The following is a 23,655-nucleotide window of genomic DNA, read 5'->3' as shown; positions in this document are numbered from 1 at the left end:
AGAGTCGTTTATTTAGCCTACGATAAAAATGTAGATACTTTAATTCATAAATCCACTTGAGGGTAACTAAGCTCATTTTTACTTTGGTTAATGTGTTACCTCTTGACAAAACATTGGTCAGTGGCGTCAGTTAATCAATTGGCTGTTGGATTAACACATTTCGCTAATTAAAATATTAAGAATAGTATACGACAATGTTGGGTTTTTGAATTATGCAAAGATGATCAAACATAATTTAAACCTAAAAAATAACTATGTTTTAGTATAATTATCAGTCACAGCGGTTTAGTAAATTTAACACGTGAGCGGTAGACGACTGGATTATAGCGACAGTGTAACATTAAAAAAAACACTTTAACCTATGACTTTAACCCTTTAACCCCACTTGAACTCGTCTCTTTATTTTAAACGAAGAAGGCGGAGCATGTGAGAGGTGCTTGTTTGTCCTGCGGCGCACTGCATTCTGGGACTTGAAGTTCACTGTAGATGTCCACCGCTCGACGAACAGAGCGCCGCTGATGACAGGGAACGACATTTCCCGAGTGGCCTCGACAACTACCGAGTGGAAGCGCGACTGATAGCACGTACGCACAACTTGCGATAATGTTTTGAGGAGTTAGTAAACTGTGTTATCTTCAAACGGCCGCTACACACCTAGGACACAGCCAGTGATTTTTCCGACAAATGGCCACCATTATCCTTTGCTCATTTAACAAAACGGCTCAGGTTACGTCGAGGCGATGTTTCATTTCACATTTAAAGGGGCTTGCTAGTGCAGGACAGTCACATTTGCCGTCATGCTCCATTCATAGCACGTCGTTGACGTTGCTTACAGGAACAAGATGGTTTTCCAGGGGTACCGGCGTGCGATTCATGTCCCATGGGACCGCAGGCAGAGCTGCAGCTGGACGAAACAGAAGAGGGGTCCTGGCGCTTAGTGGAGCTGCAGCTGTAACAGCTGCTGCGGCTGTAGCGGGATTTTTGGCAAACGCTAGCCACTTCCAGCGTGCTGAAATGGCAAAGAAAATACCCCAAGCCGTGGAGGAGGAAGAGGGCGATATCTTGGAGAGATGCAAGGGATTCATGTCTCCTACGGTCACCGACGTCAATGTCCTGCAGAGGAGGAAAGGGGAGATGTGCACGAAGATGGAGATGCTGATCATGGAGACCCAGGCGGACTTCTGCAGAGCCTTGGAGAAGGTGGATGGTGGGAGGTTTAAGGTGGACCGATGGGAGAGGAAAGAAGGTGTGGAGGGCTTGGCTGATAAACCGCAGACTTTACATTGTTTAAATCCTGATTGTATTACCAGTGAAATGTTCCATGTAATGCAATTTATGTTTCCTGTCTTGAGAACAACATGGTCAGATACATGCAAGAAATAGTCATAAACTGGCAAAAATGCTGTATTGCTATGAAGCAGAGCAGTTAATCTATAATTTATTCCCTTTGACTGTGTGTGTGTGTGTGTGTGTGTGTGTGTGTGTGTGTGTGTGTGTGTGTGTGTCAGGTGGTGGAGGAATCAGCTGTGTGATGCAGGATGGAAAGGTGTTTGAGAAGGCAGGAGTCAATGTGTCAGTGGTGTCTGGGTACCTGACAGAAGAGGCTGCCAAGCAGATGAGGAGCCGAGGGAAAATCCTCAAAGGGAAAGATGGTGAGTTTTGTAAATCTGATATTTGTATGCAGGCTTAAACCTTAAAATAATTTATGACCAGAGTTGTGGTGACCTATATTAAGAATGTAGGTCATGGTTCCAGCAGTCCATTTACACAGAACTTGGTACTCACACAGATGTTCATTTATTGTTGCATCTACTAAGGGTTATGTCTTAATCAATTTTCACTGTTTGGGTTTGTTGCAAAATGCTCTAACTGAGTGTGTGAAAATGTCTGGACTGTGTGTGTTTGAACTTTGACATTTTCCTCTATGTTTTGTCTCAGGAAAGTTGCCATTCTGTGCCATGGGGGTGAGCTCCGTCATCCATCCCAAGAACCCCCACATCCCCACAGTGCACTTCAACTACAGATACTTTGAGATAGAGGAGGAAGATGGTGAGTGTGTGATTGTCAGTACTTGACGTCAGCAATTGGTGTCTTGGTGTCGATGACACTATTGAGTATATGAATGAATGATGAGCCTTGTTTCCTTCTTTCTTGTCTGTGTGTGTTTTCCAGGCTCTAAGCAGTGGTGGTTTGGGGGAGGAACAGATCTAACTCCAGTTTATATCAACAAAGGAGATGCATTTCACTTCCACAACACGCTGAAGGAGGCCTGTGACAAGCACCATCCGCAGCACTACAGCAACTTCAAGAAATGGTACTGATACAATTACAGGTCTTGTATTTAGGCACGTACGCATCCGTAGGCCTGATTTCTGTGTGTTTGTGTGTGGAATACAATGGGTGTATCCTTACTGCATGATGGTGATAAGAGGTAGTCTCTGCCAAAATCTGCAGTTGCAGAAAAACCGTTGAGCCATGACGTAGGCCAGTGAATGACCACAGGGGATATGAAAGGATGGGTGCGGTTTATCTGATGTAGGGTTAGGGTTAGGGTTAGGGTTATCATAAGTGTATTTTGCTAATTCAAAATTGATTAAGAGGGAGCACAAAAGTAGTTTATTTCCCTCTGTGGATGTATCTCAGTCTAATTGTATATTCTTTGGTTATGAATTAGTTTTGTAGAGGACTGACTCAGAATCGGTGGATACAGAACGAGCCTCTAGTAACTAATGTAGCTCATTTAGTGCATATTTTGCTCTCCACTGTTTTCACAGTTTAATCTTCTATTGTTGACACCTTGTCAGGGAAACAAAATAATATTTAAATCCAACTCTGTTGTCTAGGTGTGACAGATACTTCTACATCCCCCACAGAGGAGAGACTCGGGGTATTGGAGGGATCTTCTTCGATGACCTGGACGGCCCCAGTCAGGAGGAGGCATTCAGCTTTGTCAAGAGCTGTGCCCGCACTGTGGTGCCCTGCTACATACCAATAGTAAACAAACACCTTAAAGACACCTTTACTGCTGAGGAAAAAGACTGGCAGCAGGTACGACGAGGCAGGTGAGTATCTGATGTAAAGTTTGATTCACAAAAGAACCAGTGGCTGTTAGATTTTACAAGGCACATGTTTTCTTGTTTTAGCCCATTTTAGTTCTTTCAGTCCCATGCTTTCAACTATTTATCGAACTGACTTTAAAAAGTTACTGCCAAATCAACTGTGAAGATAAATAATGAATGTAAGAGATGCAGAATGGATTATTGAAAGTTCTGGTGCAGACAAAGACTCTACAGCAGACTGTATGATCCAAAGCCAAAAAAAAAGATCCTGGCACAGTTTTCTACCCCAGCTGGGAGTCTTGAGTCATCTGGTGGGAGATTAACAAAATAGAATTCAGAAAGAAAAAAGAGCTAGTTTATGAATGGGAGGAAGTTTGATTGCAAGCCAGAAATTCTGAGAATGATTGGATGGGTGGTATGATGTGTGAGGTAGGAGAAAGAAGAGCTTGGACTAGAGTCAATGTGAGGAAGAGAAGTGGCAGTAAAGTCATTAATGTTAAAGTTGTGTACTTACTCTATGCATCTTAACAGTTGGCTTGAACAGTCTTTCAGGTTAGTTTGCGCATTTGACAATCCTGGAGGAAAAACAGTACACAAGATGGAAATAGGATAATGTGGATTTGATATAATTGATGCACTGCAGCACATGACTACTATATCAGAGCTGTTCATCAGCACATACTAAAAATACACCACTGTGGAAGATTTTTGTGCAGTGAAAACATTATTTAACATTATTATTTTTCACAAAACTTGTCTGTTTTTCTGTGCCATAATGATGGTAAACAGAATTTTATTTTTGGGTTTGGATTTTGATGATGTCACCAAGACATTATGATGAGCATTTTTCACAATTTTCTGATATTGTATAGACAACATTAATCAAGAAGCTAACCAGCAGATTAATCATGAAAATATTTTTTTTTTTAAATTACTCAATGTGCTGTATTGTATATATCTAAAGCAATTTTTAAAATCTGGTTCATTTTCATACTGTACTTGAATAAGTGCAACCCACTTGGTGCTGGGGACAAATAAATGGATCAACCAAACAGTGTCCACCTAGTATATCATAAATCTACAGTAGGTTTTGTGTGCTTGTGTTGTAGGTATGTTGAGTTCAACCTGGTGTATGACAGGGGCGTAAAGTTTGGTTTGGCCACACCTGGCTCCAGAATTGAGAGCATCCTCATGTCCCTCCCCCTCACTGCCAGGTAAGCCAAAACCATTTTCAAGCAGTGGTAGTGCTGCTTTTGTACATCAGCAATGAGCTGTCTGTTGTTGCTTGGTAACGAACTCACCCGTCATCCTCAGGTGGGAGTACATGCATGAGCCTGCCGAAGGTACCCTGGAGGCTGAGATGTTGGAGGTGTTACGAAACCCAAAGGAGTGGGTGTGATGACAGTGTTCACAGTTTTACATGTCGATGTGGACATATCAGGAAAGTTTTATAATGGTATGACCTGTGTTTTTATCTGCTGCACTTTTCTCTGTACCCTGTTTACTGATTTGTCAAATGAGCCTTGTTAACACTTAATCACACTGATAATAACACTGATCATGAGACATTGTATTGTTATACTTATGACTGGGCTTTGTGCCATTACCGACTGCCTGGCAAAGTAAAGCAAAACCAAATAATGTAACTGAACAGGTGGATGTTATACCTGCTTCTCAAATTGATGTGCTGCCCCTTTTTTTTAAAGTGTTTGTGTCAAACACTAGTTGCACCTTTTTTCTACCCCTGGGATAAATGTGCATTTATCTGTTTGAAGCTGTCTTCACTGAGGACTGAAAGGGAAAATTGAAACAAATTGAGCGATGGTGTGTGTTCCACCGCTGGTATCAAAGGGTAATAAATCTGGTTTTGATGTTTCAGTGCATTTTCTCTCAACAATGAAGTTTTCTTTGACGATCCAAGTTAAATATGAAATTAAGTGTTCCCAATCTAGCCTCATTTACACTGCGGTAGGTCGCTGACTTGTGGTTGATGAATCACCTCCTGGTTTGTTTAAACAGCAGTTAACAATAGTTGGATTTTGGATCACATTCCACAGAGAGGATTTGTGAGAATCAAAGGCCAGGTGGCTGTTAGAAGAAAGGTTTCAAAACAATTTATGAAATATGTGGCATGTAAACCATATCCAGGTTGCTGATCATTCTCTGCCATGTTTTTATTATGGTCAGTTATACAGTAGTAACTCAGTAAATATAAATTGTGTATTGATGATCAACACACTGAAATACAGATCAATTGTAATGTTGCTCATGTTTGCTAGTATCAGAGATGAGATGGAGAAGCTAAATCCAGCAGAGTGCTAATGTTAAATTGGTAGATAGGGCAATGAATAACCCATTTTAATGAATATATCCTGAGTATGATGAAAACCAAGGTACTAATGTGTATGTTAATCACATTATTACAGTAAATTGTTTATTATCTTTGACCCTAATATAACCTAAAACTTCCCTTTTCTGACTTTTGAAACCACTTTGAATCACATGTCTGTTTCATTTCACCCTACTTTATGGCTTCATTCTCAATTTCTTGTGCAACATTTACCAGTAATTCACTCTGTGTGAATGAGGCTCCGCAGTGTATCATACATGTGTGAAATGATGGTTTGGGTGAGTACAGCGGGCTAGTGGAGAACTTTGGAAAACTCTCACACACTGTATCACAACGTTCTCAAGACTGAATGTAATTATGGAACCACGTAGGACATTTTAAATGTTTTATTACAAATTAATTCAAGCTTCTGCACATATCAAGGATTTATAACAAGTTCCCTTGCATTTAATGTTATATAACATTTTGTTTGTTTGATAAGGCATTGTAAAAAGGGGGCTCTGTAAGTTACAGTACAACAACAAACCTAAACAAAATGGCTACCCCTACCAGCACAAGCCAGTTCAAGGTCATAGCAAGTGCTGAGGGTCAAAGGTCAACTCACAAAAAAGTAGAATAATCAGTGCTCGGAGTCTGTGAGATGTAGAAAGGACATGTGAGACATTTATCAGTGTCAGTGAACATTAGACAGATATATTTGGTTTTTAGAGTGTATGCAACAACATTGCATATGGAGTACGAGCACTTTCCTCTTCCAGAAGATTGACATCGTTATTGCTGAGAGTGATGCTAAAGACATCAAACCAGACTCCTGTGTTTTCATTTAAGAGCTCCTTTTGAGCTTCAACACAAAGTGCCTTCATTTATTCATAACCTATTATAGTTACATTAGAATCAATGCATCCACTGCATTCCTATGCAGCCAAAAACAATCTCACCGTTACTTACTTTTACCCACACTATACTTATTTATATACAGGTACATCACACATGCTAAACATGGACTCTATCCATAGTGGCGTTAAATACAGAATCTCCCTACCCTGATAACTCTTCCTCAAGCTTCTGTCTCTATTGCTTTCTGTCCCACAATCCTGGCCAAGTCACTCATATTTATAGAGTAGGTAGCTGCAAACCTATTTGAAGAGTCATCAGTGGAAGAAGCACACCAGGCAGACTCTGAACTCATATCCAACACAGTTATGTTAGCTTTAGGGCAAAGAGTAGGGAAAGATTTTCACAGTTAAAGCAGGCTCTTAGCAACAGTCAATGGCCCAGAGGTGGATGTGGGCCAGCGAGCGCTGACTATCAACAAACACTGCAGAGCCAGATCCAACCTTGTGTGTTCAGACCAAGCTGCATGCATTACCAAAACAGAAGCACATGTGACACACATACACAAAACCCATTTCAGTGCCCCCCGTTACAACTAGTGGTGGCCTTATCTTAAAGTCCAAAACATTCATAAGTGTATACTGAAGTTGGACTGATGCATTAGTTTGGCAACTTCACTATTTAAACCTGCATTAAGTGAAATTTCTGATATAAACAACAAACTGTATTAATGATTATAATGCAGAATGCTCATTAGTAGTGTCCAACATACTGAAAATGAACACCAAACTGCAAGTTTTTGACTCACTATATTTTGGTTCTTTGGCCTGAACGTTTACTGTGTAGATCCTGCTCCCTTTAACCCCAAATATGAAACAGGGCAGCACGCCATTCACAGTTAACACACTAAGCCAAGCCATGAAATGTTAGCATGTAAGCAAGCCAAAGACCCTCGTATTTTTGGAAGGAGTTGGTCAACCACACCAGAGTTAACAAGTAAATATTGAACACAGATTAGTCAGTTGGTCACAAAATATGGGATGAAACAAGAGGAATGCTCAAGTAGCTCTGTTTGCTGAATGTACAAGTAGATAATTGTTTGCTAGCAGGTTAGCATAACAAATAATAAGGCAGATTTTGAAGGTTTTTGATTCTTTCTGCCTATTAGTGGCACAAATAAAAATCACTTAATGCAGTTTTAATTAGTTTAGTCTTTGTATCACTGGATTTGTTGTTCTGTGGTCTAAATGCTGTGCGTCTAAATCTTAATGTAAAGTAAAGGTTTTTCAAAACACATGCAAAATTATAAATGTTTTGGTGAAAAAAGTAAATACTTTGATAACAAAAAGCTCAAATTTAAACCTGCAGTGCAGACCTTTTTGGTGCTTTTCCACTACACAGTTCTAGCACTACTCGACTCGACTCATTTCTTTAGTACCTGGTACCTGGTACTTTTTAAATTCCTGCTCTGGTGAGGTTGCAAGCGAGCCGAGCAGATACTAAATGTGACGTCAACAGTCTGCCGGCCACTGATTGGTCAGAAGAGTTGTCACTAGAAGAGTCATGAGCCGTCCCACACAAGAATCAAACCCAGCATTTTTAAATACCGGTGTTGGAGCCAAATGCTTGATTTATGTTTTGATGAATATTTTATTTTTTCTGGTTTACTATTATTATCTATCTGATTATTTATGAGATATGAACATGAATTATTCTGGTTTGAATTATGAGTTGAATTGATAACAATTATGAAATTGTGAATTATTGCTAATTTTGATTATTTGACGCTGACATGGCTATGCATAATTGATGCCTTTTCTCACCTCCGCCTCCTCTTTATACACAGGTGAAAGGTCGCGCTTATTACCAGCAACAGCGATACAGCCATTCGGCTCAATTTTCTTGCTTTGTGACAAAAAGCCTATATACATACAGCAGTAAGTACACCATCACCTCCATGTCCTCCATTGTTTATGTGTTTGTGTCGCGTATAAAACGAAGTCACAGCAGTTTCGCGCAGCCGTGCTATGATGACCCTGCCCACGTTGAGTAGGTACTATGGAGTAATGGAAAAGGTCGTTCCTGGTATACTGAGTCGAGTCAAGCCGATTAGTGCTAGAACTGTATAGTGGAAAAGCGCCATTTGTCTCCCCCTTCTGGCAGTGAGAGTAATTACAAAAACACTGTTGACATGTACTTTAAGACATATACCGACCAGCTGTTAATTGGAAAAACTGACCACATATTGGGAATCTAAATAGTACCTTTCTCACCTGAAAAATGTATAAAACTTAAGTGACATATTAACCGTCCTACAGCAACAATTACAACAGCTTAGTATAACTTGATAAAGACAAAGATGCCCCACGACCAAACAACCATCTGGATAGTTAAGGATGCCAAACATGACGCAATCCCTCCGAAAATCTGAGGAAACCAATCATCACTACTTGATGTAAAATGCCTCACTACCGTTGCACCAGAGCAGGAATGTCACACCAGATTTAAAAACAGTACAGTTAATCAGTATTGTGAGAACTCGTTTGGCAAAGGCTTGAATGTAACAGATGTTCATTTATGTGTAAAGTCCGACACTCCAGCTTTAAAGATATAATTAGTAGGCACAAAATATCCAATATTGGCCACTCAACTCTAAAAAGATTGGCACTAGCCTTAAATAAAGCATCAGTCCAACCTTCATATATACTTAGCTGTCCTTCATAATGGCAATATGAACCCAGTTTTCTTCTTTACGCCACATCTTCTGAGTTAAATGATTTGCTAAAGTGTGATAGCATAGATGCAACTTCAATTCAGTTGAGGTGTTTGTTGGTTTTGGTATTGCCATATAATTTGCTCCTTCCTGCTTCCACTTCACCTCATTGAGGAAATGTTAGTGCAAATTTCAACAGCGCTGGCTCTGGCAAAGGTTGCATTAGTCACTTAACCAGACAGATAGTAGTGTTTCTGTGTGTGTTGAATGGGGAAGGCTGGTGATAGCACAACAGTAGTGCTGCTAAACAATAAGATGGTCTTAGTGTTGGTTAGGGCTTTAGTTGGGGTCGTAGTGAAAGACAGGTTTACTTCCCATGGCCACTAGTTGTGCTGGCGTTGACTATATCGTCATACTGTGGAGGTGGCTCTGTCTCTATGTGTACGTCAGCGTGGCCCACAGCCTCCTCATAGGATGGTGGAGGGTCACCGGCGCTCCCTCTCCCTGATGTGACCTCCGAGCCTGGATAAGCGGGGCTGCTGTGGACGCTGAGTTCTGATTGGTCACCGTGGTGGTAATCCCTCCCCCAATGGTCCATAGAGACCACTGACAGGACGTGGTCATGATGTGAGTGTCCCAGGCTGGGGCTGCGCTGTGAGCGTTTGCGGGACTGGCAACGCCACACGGTGATGGCGACGGCGGCGATGATGAGCACGACCAGCAGCAATGGCACAATCAGGTAGAGAGAGTGAACTCCGCCAACCACCGTCTCCAGCCCTCCAGATGGACTAATCTCCCGCACGTATTCTTCCCAGAATCGTCTCTGCAGCCAATCAGAGCACAGACACATATGTTGTCAAAACCATTACGAGATCACAAAGATTTCCTCCAATATGAAACTAAATTCCTTTCACTGTAAATATTATGGTACAAAATTGTTTCCAAAGCCCAAAGTCACAGTATAAACAGTGTCCACTATGAATACTTTTTATCTGGATTACTGCAACACAAAAGGCATGAGACAACAGAGCCTGGACAAAAAGCGACCACATGACTGTTACACGAACATCTACGTGACCTTTCTCTCCAGCCTCTCACAATTGTTACAAATATGGCTCCCTCCCCCCCCTTGCATGCACTCGGCTGTTCTTCCTGCTGATAATCATCACTTCCTGAAAAAACACCCTCATTCTGCAAGCTACCATTCTTGGCATAAGATTTCATTACTGGACATATGAACCCCAGAAAACAGTGCTGGAGGAGGATAGTTTTGATTTTTGTTAAACATAAGGCGCCTGGTATGAGTTACTTAGCAGTAATAATATTGATTTGTGGATTGCTCAGAGATTTTCAGCCAGTGGCGATCAGATCAAAAGAAGAATTGAGCATCAGAAAGACAACTTATTTTCTGTACTACCCAGTGGATAATTCTTTTGTTGTTGCTTGAAATGTTTGTGTTTAATGATTTAATTTGAAAATGAATTTTTATCTGGCCATACACTGGCAGGAAATATGTGAAAATGTGACCCGCTGTTGAAGTTAAAAGCATTGTACAGAAACTATTACCGGTGAGTTATTTATATCACTGTGTGTCCAAAAATGTGAACTATGCCTTTAGGCAGTTAATGGGGGTGCAAACATGTAGCCGTACACAACATGTGGCAGGTGTTTTAATGTGTTCTACTTTTCTGCTCTTCTGTGGGGTTTTTTTGTCTTCGGGAGAGGATGAATTATATATCCGATGTGATGTGTCTCTCATCCCCTTACCGTCTTCTCGTCGTTCTCGAAAGCCTCTCTGGCCTCCTCGTAGGTGCAGATCTCCTCTCGGCATTCTCTCTGGATGCTGCCCTGCTTCATCTCTTCCAGCATGAAGTTGGCCCTGCGCAGCCGTCGCAGCACCGAGTGGGCCGCGTCCGCCGGCAGGAACACTGGGAGGAAGACAATAGGCAGGCAGTGGAGTTTTAGGAGAAGGACAGAGAGGGGGTGAGGATGTAAGATTGAGAGATGTGTGAGAGAAAAGAAAAGCATGAATTAAAATAACAAGCAGAGACAGGAAAAATGGGAATGTGGAAATGAGTCAGTAAGCGGAACAGCAGGGAAGAGGAAGCAAAAGGGGGAAGAAATTAAGCAAAGAGAGTGTATTGAAAGACAGAAGAGTGAGGCACGAGAAAGAAAAAAAGAAGATAGAGATGCCGAAAAAAAACAAAAAAGGGAGAGGGAGTGAGGTGGGGACTGAAACAAAGGCGGTGGAGCAGAGCCGAGCGCTGCCCAGTGCCCACATTTCAGCATAAAAACAAAAGCTCCTTTGATTTAGGCATCCATCCCTGGGCCACATAAGAGAAACTAGAGGAATGAACTCAGAGAGACACTGCAGCCCTCTGTTTTACACATCCAATACGAGAACATAAACTTTTCAGCAGAAACTATGCACAAGATGCCACATGCCCTGGGAATACCTAATGTGCTACTGTGCTCACAAGTTATGGCGTATGTGTGGCTCATAAATTCAGGGATGGGATCAGGGCAAGACCAGAAAAGCCCAAACTAATTAGGGGCAAAATGTAGGATAACATGAAAGAGTGTGTGTGTGCTTAAAACAACAGAAGAAACCTGAATAGTCACATTTAACTGACTACGTTGTGTGTAATAAACTGTTGAAAGTCGACACAAAAGCAAACAAAGACAAGAAATTGGATAAGGGTTGTCTGATGAAATTTGAGTGATTAGGCTCATGTGAATGTCTGTGCCTGTGAAACTTACCACTCCCCATGATTCCTGCTTGTCTGTTTGGGGTGTATTATCTGTAGAAAACCAAACATACATAAATATACAGCTTTGAACTTGCTGATACAAGTCAGACAATAATTAACCATGCCCCCCCTCTTAATACTACACCTCTTCCGTTGTTTCTCTCTTTAGATAAGCAGTTATTTAAAGCAGCATGAGAGCCAGAGAACATTAATGTTGGATACACTGCAACAATGACCTAATAAGTGAATGTGACTGAAAAAGGAGGTCATGCCACATATTTTCAAGAACTATTATAACCACCTGGTACTGAACAGAGTATCTGATATGAGTCAAATCACATAATAACATAATTCAATTCAGGGAAATCCCCCTCAACCTCTGTAGTTGATAGGAGTAGAAAGCTGGACAATAATATGGCATGCAAGCATCACTCCCCTTTGTCAGAGTTTTCCTTCATGTTGAGAAAAATTCAACGATTACAATCCAAATAGTGGAGTTTTTACGGTCAAGAGTTAAAGGGCGTTGTCGTGTTGTGATCATGAGACATCCTTGACTAAAGTGTCAGTGACCAATGGCGGCTGCTGGCCAGTGTTACACATGGATGTGTTAACTTACGGGAATCCTGATCGTAGCTACCAAAAATAGATCACCACCAGCAGGGGAAACATCACTAACAAAGCGCCGCCGCCCCGTTACACATATGACCCGAGACTGCACACAAAAGACTACACACTACAATATTGTTAGCTTCACTACGGTTGCGAACAGACTTCTCTCGTGCATGGGAATATGTTGGCTGGTTAGCGCCCCATGTAATGACCTGACAAGCGGGGATGATTTGTAGAATCAGTGCGCTTCCAGCTACAGATGCGATTTAACAAGCCAGGGATTACTCAAACGGCCGTATATCCTGGCACAGACGTCGACAGAAAAGCCCCAGCCAAATAATACGTTTGTATTTCGTGTCGAAATCTTATGATATCATAGAAATAGACTTTAGCTTACATTTTTTGGTCCCCAAATTGCGCATAAACGATCCCTCGTCCCCTCCGCTGCTCGAGTGTTGCTATGCACCCTGCGCATGCGCACTGCACTGTTTGCTTACAGTGGTCCAGTGAACGCACCAGTGGGTCATCGCGAGGGACGAACTCTCACGAGTGTTGTTTGGCTAAATCCTAGATTCGGTTATACGTCTCGCGATAGGTTCGTGAGAAATCGTCCCCACAGCTGCTCCAATTTAAGCACCAACCAATGAACTGAGCCACCCGCTTGAGTTAAAGGGATAGTCCAGGGATCAACAGATACTGGCCACAATAATGACAAGTCACCACGATTGGGAAGGTTAATTTGGAAATGTACTAGGTTACAGATTACTGGTTACCCTCTTTAAAATGTAATAAGTAATTTAACTATTTCAATTACTGAATCAAAGTAATGTAACTTATTGGATTTTGATTGCTCCTTGATTACTTTTCTAATTTTCTAACGAATGTTTTCAGCTGTTAGGGTAATTGTACCCATTAAGCCCACGGATACTGACATATAAGGGAGATCATTTTTTATAAGTGGGATTTATCTCTCATTTGAAAATTCGTGTAGATTTTTGAATATAAAATAAAGATATTTTATGAAAAAAGTCAAAAGTCTGGCATGGGTTATGGGTTATATGACACCATTTAAGGCCATGATTGCTCTAAATAAGGTCCACATCATGATTTATTTACTGTTTTCTTTTTTAAATTGATTGAAAAACAACAACAGTATTCAGTAACATATTAACTATTTTAAAAATGAAACAAAAGTGAAAGGACCAGTAATTTATGTACAATTTTTTTCTCAGTAACTGCAACGGATTACAGTTACATTTATTTTGTAATTAAATTATGTAACGCTGTTACATGTAAGTAGTTACTCCCCAACACTGCAACCCACATGTAGTATAGTAGTAGTATACATCTAGTATGTATATGTAGTAATAATAGTATCACTTCGCTGTTAGCAGTTCACAAGGCTGCTCAGTTTCATTGTTAGACTGATACATTGACTGAAAATAAAGCAATTCAAATGATCCTAGAAATCAGAGCCTTGACATGAGGTCTTAGTATAAGATAATAATAACCTTTTCAAAATTGAAAAGTTAAAAGTTAAATAAAATGGCAAGAGTTTATTCTGCAAGTGTGAAAACCAAATGCCACTCTTTACTTTCCAATCATTCATTTAAACTGTGCGCATAATATCAGCAAGTAAACATACATGAATCTTTTAAATCGGAATCTTAAAATAAAAATAGATGGGGTTATGAAAGAGATTATTTTTTATCTTTCCCTTTCCTGCGAAATAATGGCATATTTCCAACGAATGTTATTTCTGTTGTTTGATTGAGATTTAAATCCAAATTATCACAATCATATTTTTCATTTTCTTGTCTTTACCTGCATGAACGTATGTCATGTTTGTAATTTTCACATTTTAGAGTACAACTGACCTCCACAGTAATATGGACAAAATGCCAAAACTGCATATATCAGACTGAATTATATCATATATGTAATACATCATATTTTCTGTTGTTATTGTGATTACTTGCTATTATGATTTTAACAAGTATCCTGTGAGTTGATAAGTATTAGCCACGTAGTGCAGCAATGTAATCAATAATGGTAGTATTAATAGTAGCAAGTTGTACAGTTAAAATTACATTCCATTTCTAATCCTAGTTTGTTGGGATTCTAAGTGTTTATCAAAGCAGTTACATACTGAAACCTAGCTTGCAAGATTTAAAAAATATATGTACATTAACAAAAAAGTAATTTATTATACAACAATATTGATATATTTCGGTAGTATCGCCTCAGATTTCTCCACACCTGTTTAGAGTAATTGTATATCTTGCTCACATCAGCTAATCAGCTGTGATGCACTGCTGGCCAGTTATTGATGGCTGAGGAAGAGACACGAGTTATCAATTAGTTTCTTGGTGGTTTCTCTTTCGCCTAATGTTCTGTGTCAGTCAATTTCAAAATTTCAACCTCAGCACTGACATTTTGTGCCTTACACATAGAGTTAAATGTACTGCAACTCCACAGCAGTAAAGTTATAGTAACACAGATTAGTTTTGTTGTCATGTGGTTAAATCAGGTCTGTGTGTTCCTGTTTCTACTCACAGAGTCTCCACTGATTACAATCTGTAATCATCAGTATGGATGTTGAAAGACTTTGCCGCCAGGAACAGATGACCTACACTCATTTAACTGAAAAACACACACACACAGCAAAATCTAAACTCTAGTCTATATTAGTGTATTATATTCAAGCAGCTCCCTGAAACTTGTCTTGAATTTATCGGATGACCTCTTGCCAGTACAACCTTTTACTTCAATTAACATAATTTAACAAGGATTCTAACACAGATGATCAAAATTTCATTTCTATTTAAATGTCGTCATGAAGTTAATTTTCCTCAAAAATGACTAGTTTGTGAGTGAGTGTGTGTGTGTGTGTGTGTGTGTGTGTGTGTGTGTGTGTGTATTTTCATATGTATGTGTGTGCATGTTCATGAGGCTATGTGTTAATCAATTTGAATTAATTCCAAGACTCACCCTAAGGACAAAGAATTAACTAAGTTCAATTAGGGAAGAAATGAGCACTGTAAGCTTCCCTCAGCAAAAGGTGTGTGTGTATGTGTGTATGTGTGTGTGTGTGTGTGTGTAAGACAGAAAATGTGGTGTTCAACAAAATGTAACCTGAAGAGAAGAAGAAGAATGTTCGTTTCAAGAGCAAAGCAGTGATGTAGTTAAAAGGCTAAAGTTAAATTATAAATGACCCGTCTGACAACACATTTTTATTTGTGGATGTTTCACCTCATGGTGGCTGTGAGCCGGAGGATCCTACTGTTAGGGTTTTTATGACCAATACTGATATATGGTCAATGCATTTGGGCTATATTCAAAATAAGGTTTATATTTTTTCCCCCAGACTAGGCTGCAAAACTTCTGAAACAGCATTTGCACATTCACAATTTACCATGACAGTATAAAGACTGTCACTATTGCACTGTTTTTATATACCACAGTATCCACTGACAGAGACCCATACATCAGTCCTCAATATTTAAAAACACATTTTATATCATCATTTTATATAATAAAGAATAAAATAGATAATAGATAAATGCTTCCTCAAATCAAGGCTTTGCAAAGTCTGAGACTGTGGGCCTCCTCCCAGACAAAGCTTGGAAAAAGGCACCACTTTAGTTTACCTCAATTCCTGGATGGCTATGCGATCATGATTATGCTATTTGATCCTATAGACACTTAACAATTGAGCCAATATAGCCTTTTATTGCTGTTTTACATAATTAAAATTATCCAAAAGTATTGTATCTCTGAACTATCTCTTTATCCAAATCACATATTTAGGCTAATGTAATATTGTTTGTTTCACTTCTATTCACTGAGCCTCCTCTAACACTGGGTTAGGGTTAGGGTTAGAGCCTTGGGGAGGACCACCTCTCACTTTGAAAACCTCTCCTCTAAATGCAATGTCTTGTCTATTATATTGGAGTATTGAGCCTATTTACCGGAATCATCATTCAATGCAAAAAAATGTTGCATTAAGTACACAACATGCATTCAGAGAAAAAACACCCACACACATTGTCCCCACTTTTCAAAGCATGATTTCATTATTGCGTATGTGGGAGTGTATCTAGGCACTAGGACCCAGCAGGTGCATCATCAGCACCGTGTTATTTCAGTGATCCTCAGCCGGGTCTAGTCAGCAGAGCGCCGGGTCTGCAGCAGAGGCAGCAGCGACTCAGGACCCGGAGTGAGCGGCGGCTCCCCATCCTGCACGGACAGGGGAGGCAATAACAACATTAACCTGACGCATTTTATGGACTTGAAGAACGACATATAACATTCCATTACCACACAAATGTCCCTCTTCTCTGTTTTTGTTTTGTTTTTAAAAAGTAAGATACTTTAGACAGGCTATGGCTTCATCCGTGAGTGGCACAGAGGAGGTCCGGGTGTCGGCGTTGACGCCCCTGAAGTTGGTGGGACTGGTGTGCGTGTTTCTCGCCCTGTGCCTGGATGTCGGGGCCGTGCTGAGCCAGGCATGGGTCACGGCGGACGACCAGTACTACCTGTCCCTGTGGATGTCCTGCTGGAAGCCCGTCAGCTCCGTGGCGTGGTCCTGCAACAGCACGCTGACCACCGGTGAGAGACTCGCTCATGTGCCTGTTCACACTCACACTGGGGTGATGCGCCACCATGTTGTTTGGGAAGTTTTAAAACCACTTGGGTGTTGTAGTTTCAGAGATGTTTCACCCTGGAAATGGAAGAATTAGGGCTGCAGACAGACGCCCGCATTCATATTGTAATGAAAGTCTGGTGCAAAGCGCTCAGGAACAACAAAGAGTCCCTGCAGATAATATTTTGCTGAACCAATCTGTTCTGAGGGTGAGAATTATAAAACATCACCCAAGAGAGTGCTAAATGTTAATTACTTTATAATTAGCTATTGCCTGGTTAATTTAAATTGCAGAAAATTTCTTCATGAAATAAGATAATGAACAATGTTCTTCACGTTGCTGCTTTCCAAGTGGGAAATATAGAAAAAGTTTATCCTTGAGTTTCAAAGTCTGATAAATAAGACATATTTGGTTTTAAGGTTAAGGCTAGTTAACTTTTCTTTCCTTAAACATTTATCCCGTGAACCACTGAATGATGTGGGAATCCTGCCTCGCCAGGAGCGGTCCAGCTGGGGTTTCATTTGGCCTTTTGTTGCTCACAAAATGAGCCTTTGTGTGGGTTTCTTCACCGGCCAAGGAGTGAGGGCAACTCAGAGCAGAGAGCTCCCCAGAGATCCAGATGCCTGGAGATTAGTAACCAGGGAAACAAGTGAAGCACTCCAGAAATGCCGATTTTCTCTATTAAGGAGACTTCTTCATGGAGTCCGAACATTTAAGTTTTTTTTGTTGTTGTTGGAAGCATTTCATATTTCCACTACAGCTGGTCATTTGGAGATACGGGTTAGGGTGGTTGAACTGTGAGACAACTCTATGAACAGTGTGAACACTAAGGGAAGCATTAAACCATAAAATCTATACTGTTTATTTTTTTTATTGAGACTGTCTCAACTCTGGCAGGTTTTTAGGCCACAGTTTGTGGTATTGCTTTATTTAGTTACACTGGATTGTAAAATGGACAAAATAACAGAAACATGTAAGAATATAATCCAGTCCAGTACACACATGACCAACTATAGCCACAAAAATGACAGAAAAAACTAAACGTTCTCAGCTTTCTAAAGGTAATACTCACTGCAGGGCCTTTTATGGGTTTTTTTATGTTTAGCACTTAATGTGTAAATTTGTCAGGCTGTGAATTGTCTAAACTATGTTGTGCTAATGTAGATAGTCTGTAAAGCATATGTACTGTGCTTATCCCACACTACACACCTAACTATAATTCTCCCATTTGTGTGTGTGTGTGTGTGTGTGTGTTTGTGTGTATGCTCCTATTTTTTGTTGTTGCTGCATTTGACCTCCTCCTGTCTGCTGAGTGGTGAATAGTGTTTTTGTTAGTCCAACAAAATGTTTTCTTTTTGCCTGAGAGATGAGTAACTGTGGGTCATGCTGGCCCCTCTGTCAGTGCAGACAAAGTGCACTTTGGTTCCATATAAAGACATGTAGTCTCTGAGCAGGTCAGTTTCCAGCAGCAGCAGCAGCATACCACAGTAAATGCACACAGCAAACTGCCCATTTACTCCAGCTTGTGCTTGGCTGGGCTTATTGATTTGAGTCCCAGTAATCACTTTCTAGCCCCCCCCCCTCTCCAGCCCCCCAATATTTCCTCAGTGTCATGCTCTGGGCATTAAATAAATCCTGTTAGTTTGAAACACCAGCTGGCCGCTTAGATGTTTTGAGCTGGTTCGGCAAGGCCTGCATGTGTGTTTGTGTGTGTGTGTGTGTGTGTGTGTGTGTGTGTGTGATATGCAGTGCTAATTAGAAAGTAGACATGAGATATTGCCTTGTTACATGCTCATGAAGTGTTTGAAATAAGTACGTACAGACACATGTGGTAACGCCCCCTCTCTTTCTGTGTCTCTCTCACACACACACTTATGCACAGGGTCAAAGGTCAAGTATAAAACATACAGTCTTAACACAAGCTTAGGAATGTTGAGTGGCTGTGTAAGAGCAGTGTGTGTGGATGTCAGGTTAGTGTGAGATGAAAAGACGAATGTGGAGCCAGTGTGTGAGCGAGTCCAGCTCAGTCAGACGCAGTGATGGCAAAGTGTATTAATAATGCAAGACAGTATCGATCCTGTATTTGGATGATTTGCTTCTCTTTGAGAGAGGTTGCAGCACAGTGTTGGGTCAGTGTCTCGCTCACTGACAGCACGGCTTGAACCGGTGACCTCTGGTTGAACATCTTCCCGCTTCCTACATGTCTCCATCCTGCTGCCCGGAGAGAGTGAGACTGAATATGTGTGACAGTGGGAGAAATACTCGGGGCTCTTCTGTGACACAGATCTTCCACCATTGTCTCAGACAAATAAGCAGAATTGGGGCCCTGAAGGATTTTTACGATTAACATGGGGGACCATAATTAATGCTCAGATTGGATCTTGTGTACTGTATCTGCTTTTCCATCTGTCATCATGCGAGGCTCAGATTAATAGTTTGGCACTTCCTGATCGTCAAGCCTTTAAGCACTCCAACTCTGGCTGTGTTTCTTCACAGCGTTACAGGGTCTGTTCCAAATCTGAGATGAGAGGACTTTTCTGCATCCTGCTGTTTCATGAGTGCACTGATAAGGCTTTCGATCGCTGCTGCTGCTGCAGTCCCAATTAGGTTGAAGGCACTGAACTGACCCAGAGACGATATCTCACCAGCGATGAGCTTTGACAACTACAGGTCAAGTCACTGTGGTTCTTTGCTGAGAGGCAGCCAATGAGGCTGCAGGAGAGAAAGTCAGGGGTCAGACTTTAAGGGGGGCCTCATGTTGTGCAAGCTGGAGGCCGGAGGGAACGGGTGCTCTGCTTTTCATGGGCTCTTTCCAACATCCTGTGGTGACAGGGCCCATTTTTAAACTCTAAATCCTGAACCATATTTGGTCAAAAGTAGTTGATGTTTGTTTATATTTGAGCTGCTTGGCCCCTTGAATAAAGTTTCCCTCCAACAAGAGGGAAAACTGTATTTTAAGCAGCTTATACTCCGTCACTTTCTCCCTGCTGGTGAATGTTTTAATGATTTTCTGCCTCGATTGAGATGAAATATTCTTAGCAATTCTTTTATTTCCTGGGCTCTGTGTGTACTTGCTATAAAAAAAATGATAACATACTCAAATTGAACTCTTTCAACATGAACTTCCACCCACTCTGATATTGAATCACTGATGTGAGCCCAATCCCCTTTATGCTTTGATGTTATTCAGTTTTTTCTCCACCCACTGTACTTTAAATTATTTCCTCCTGTGTAATCAAATGCCTCATCATAATATCCTGTTTACATATAGACCTCCTGTTTCCGCCTGTACACAGTAACATTATGTAAGAAATCCTGTAAATCTCTAAACAATAACATATAGTTCGTCTATGGCTAATTAAGTCTCTGAAAAAAACTGAGATTTATTTATTATTTTGCACAAACCAAACAAAACTCCCAACTATAGTATTTTTCTCTTTTTGGCAAACACACAAACTACACTACACATTTGTAGTTTGTCTAAACATTTACAAGCTGCCTTCCCTTTTCTGTTTCCACTTTGGCATTCCAACAAGGATAGGAAGCAAGATTGAGACGGCGGCTATTTCCAGTCGAGTGTTTTTGGAGTGAATCTGAATGAAATGTTGAGAATGCTGCTGAGCTGGCATCAGCCAAGAGGGAGGGATATTCATTATCCGAGTCACCTCACAGAATCACTTTGCCTTTCTGCTGCGTTTGGGATCCATTACTGAACCGCTGAAATCTGTGCGTAGCCAGGCGTTTGTTTGTTTCTCAATTTGACTGTTCAGTTCAATTCAGTTCAGTAGGCTTTATCAGCATGATGTTTGACATGTTGCTAAAGCACAATTGCAATTGTGAAAGACATATTAAAGAATAAGTATAATATAAGTATATATATATATAAGTATATATATATATATATATATATATATAATTAATAAGTCCATACAAGTTAGTATTGGTGTAATTTAAATTAGACTTAAAACAATTTAAGACAAGCAAAAACAATGCAGTTGTTTATCTACTGATAATAAAATAAAGAGATACAAGGCAGCCATTCATATTTAAATATCAACATAAGAAAGAGATGGTGGCAGTAAGTATAAGTATATTGATAGATGTTAATCTGTCTATGTCCTAATGGCTGTTTCTTTTGTTATGGCAGGAAGTGACATATTTAGCAGTCAGCACTGGTCACTGGTCATTGATCCCCAGTGACTCACATCAAAACATTATGAGCCATGGCCAGCTTCTCATCCTCTGAACCACAAATAGTTTGTGTTTACACTACGTTGATTCACCATAAACTTTAGTGGGTGGATTTTTCTCTGGTATGAGATTGAGCATGTCAGTGTTAGTGTAGCTGGCTCACCAATATGGCCTGCGAACCATTCAGCTGCCCTTTACCCCTCCACATTTCCCTCCCTCCTGTCAGTGGCTGAGTAACCTCTTTTTAGCTACCTATGTCACTCTCTATCTCCGTGTGATTTCATGCCTTTCCTGCCCCATCCCTCCCCTCTTTTCTGTCCCTGTGTGTGTTTGTCTCAGACTGGCAGATCGCCACGCTGGCCCTGCTGTTGGGGGGGGCAGCCCTCACCCTGCTCTCCTTTCTCGTGGCTCTGGTGTCCCTCTGCTTCGGCTCCAGGAGTCGCTGCTACAAGCCTGTGGCGATCATGCTCTTTACTGCAGGTAAGTGATGCTGTCTTAGTGGAAGAAACAAGTGAGGGGGAATAACTGGGAAATGTTATAAAATTCTTTTTAAGAATAGATCAGGCTATTTTTTTGTTGGCAAAAAAGTCCAAGGCACTAAAATACATAAAAATTAAAAAAAAAATAGGCTTTTTGTGGACTTGCATCAACTTCATTTCATTTTCTGTGAACTATGAGATATTTCTATCTACATTTTCCTCATTTTGTTTACATTAGTACCTGCTCTTTGCTCATTTCTCCTCTGCAGTGGTGCTTCAGGTGTGCAGCTTGGTCCTGTTCCCCATCAAGTTCATAGAGACGGTCAGTCTGAGAGTGTACCACGAGTTTAACTGGGGCTATGGCCTTGCATGGGGATCCACCATCTTCTCTTTCGGAGGAGCCATCCTCTACTGCCTGAACCCCAAGAACTATGAAGACTACTACTAAGATATGTGAGACAAGAAGAGAAATTCGGGACTTTCCGTTTTACCAGTGTCCTCTCAGCAATAGGGACGTTCTGTCTGTTACACAATTCACAACCACAGACTAGAAAAAATAGGAAAAACAAATGCTTATTGTTAGTTTCAGGGCTGGAAACAAACTCTTACATTTGATACTGTGAACACATTATGTCAAAGACTCTCTATCCTCACTCACTGGACTGAAGCCACATGCTCTCTTAGTGGCAACAGAGTCTTGGCAGCTTACCAAGCTACAAAAAAGAGACCAGGCAGTTTAATTTGGGAGAGAATGCCATCAGTCAGATATGTCTGCGTCCCCTTTAAGTGGCACTCCAGTAGGTCTTAGATTTCTGCAGAAAATCTAGAGGGAACAGATGGATCCACTGACACCATACCAAGATGAAAAGGTGGACTAATTAACCAATCAGAGCAGAGAAGGCAAACAAGGATATGAACTCGGGCCAATCAGGGAATTAACGGATCCAGGGAGGAAAATGTCCTTTTGAAGTGATATCCTGAGGATGACAAAGTGAGTCACCGTGCAGCAAACAGGGCGCACATAAGGAAATACAACACACCGCATTTCCACAGATACACCGCAACTGCAGCTTCTTCCTCCAGTAGAGTGAAATAGATGTGTGAAAGCTCCAGTGGCTTTATTTTCTCCTGTGCCATTTTTAATCTATTAAAAGGGTGGTACTTGTAATAAACACGAGTAAGACAGTAAAAACATTCCACAGGCACCTTCCAAATGATATCATACTGGTGAGAGGAACATACACTGGTCAATGAGTAGCACAGTCTTTCACATGTATTCAGTGGTTAATCCTTTGGCCACTAATGTAAACCTGCAGCAAGTTACACCTGCTTTTTGATAAAGTTGTTGTATTATATGTAAGTATGTGCAGTAAGCTTAATAAAATAATAGTCATTCCAAGCAGGCCAGTGGGAAGGAATATGGCAAATGACCATGTCTGCTGAGTGTGTGCGCTTGTTTGCATGATCATACCACCCAGCATGTGCTCGCACACCTCCCCATGTGATGCCTCCTTATCTTTCCACTGTGCAGGAAATGCTCCCAGTAGAGTAGGCACCATTAAGAATGTTTCTCCAGCATGGAGAGACTGTAGCGCAACAATCACTGTAGTTATTGAAAAATTCTTAGTTTGTGAATCAAAGCTAAGTGCCATGATACAACAGTAGAAGAAATGCCAGATGTGCTGTGCATGAAGTGTGATGAAGACTGCAGCATCAATCAAGTTGAAACTGGAAAATTGTAAGACAGTGTGGACATGAGAGGTGAGGTCTGTGCAGATCTGGTAATGAGTCATCTCAAACCTCATTCAAGGTGGTTAGAAACTATTCCAATTCCTTCTTTTAGTAAAAGTGAGCAAGTGTGTGCATGCCACTACCATTCTCTGCTGTGTTTCTGAATCCCACTGGTTTAATTATTGACATAATAAACATGTACTGAGAGAAAAAAGAATGGTGTTTGGTTCATTTGGGTGGGGTGGGGGGGGGGGGGGCAGGAAAGGAGCATCCATGAATTATGACAAACTATG

At 40.8% G+C, this 23,655-nt stretch overlaps 3 protein-coding genes across 4 annotated transcripts in view; 2 read left to right on the top strand and 1 right to left on the bottom strand.

The window, feature by feature from the left end:
* The first annotated feature begins 574 nt into the window (after positions 1 to 574).
* On the top strand, positions 575 to 5,401 carry cpox (coproporphyrinogen oxidase). The gene is made up of 7 exons (XM_053322592.1): positions 575 to 1,246; positions 1,509 to 1,652; positions 1,939 to 2,049; positions 2,173 to 2,314; positions 2,844 to 3,062; positions 4,169 to 4,273; positions 4,374 to 5,401. The coding sequence occupies exons 1-7, from the start codon at positions 685 to 687 to the stop codon at positions 4,456 to 4,458; spliced, it is 1,368 nt and encodes a 455-aa protein (XP_053178567.1). The 5' UTR covers positions 575 to 684; the 3' UTR covers positions 4,459 to 5,401.
* A 2,758-nt stretch (positions 5,402 to 8,159) lies between these two features.
* prrg1 (proline rich Gla (G-carboxyglutamic acid) 1) lies at positions 8,160 to 12,773 on the bottom strand. The gene is made up of 4 exons (XM_053322369.1): positions 12,713 to 12,773; positions 11,717 to 11,757; positions 10,724 to 10,884; positions 8,160 to 9,779 (listed from the first exon to the last, which is right to left on the bottom strand). Exons 2-4 carry the CDS (start codon positions 11,724 to 11,726, stop codon positions 9,324 to 9,326), a joined length of 627 nt encoding a protein of 208 aa, XP_053178344.1. The 5' UTR covers positions 11,727 to 11,757; positions 12,713 to 12,773; the 3' UTR covers positions 8,160 to 9,323.
* A 3,725-nt stretch (positions 12,774 to 16,498) lies between these two features.
* The window catches only part of tmem47 (transmembrane protein 47), a 118,323-nt gene continuing 111,166 nt past the window's right edge, over positions 16,499 to 23,655 (top strand). Inside the window, exons 1-3 of one of the 2 annotated variants that reach the window (XR_008321575.1) lie at positions 16,499 to 16,926; positions 21,492 to 21,632; positions 21,901 to 23,076. Coding sequence is in view for 1 of the 2 variants with exons in the window: in XM_053321713.1 (XP_053177688.1) it covers positions 16,701 to 16,926; positions 21,492 to 21,632; positions 21,901 to 22,079 (546 nt within the window). In the remaining variant the exon portion in view is untranslated. Of the gene's footprint in view, positions 16,927 to 21,491; positions 21,633 to 21,900; positions 23,594 to 23,655 lie in introns of those variants that run through there. The other variant, XM_053321713.1, reaches the window with a different exon arrangement.

This window comes from Scomber japonicus, chromosome 7 (genome assembly GCF_027409825.1).
Source record: "Scomber japonicus isolate fScoJap1 chromosome 7, fScoJap1.pri, whole genome shotgun sequence".
Classification (NCBI taxonomy): Eukaryota; Metazoa; Chordata; class Actinopteri; order Scombriformes; family Scombridae; genus Scomber; species Scomber japonicus.
This window is presented reverse-complemented; position numbering and strand designations above follow the sequence as displayed.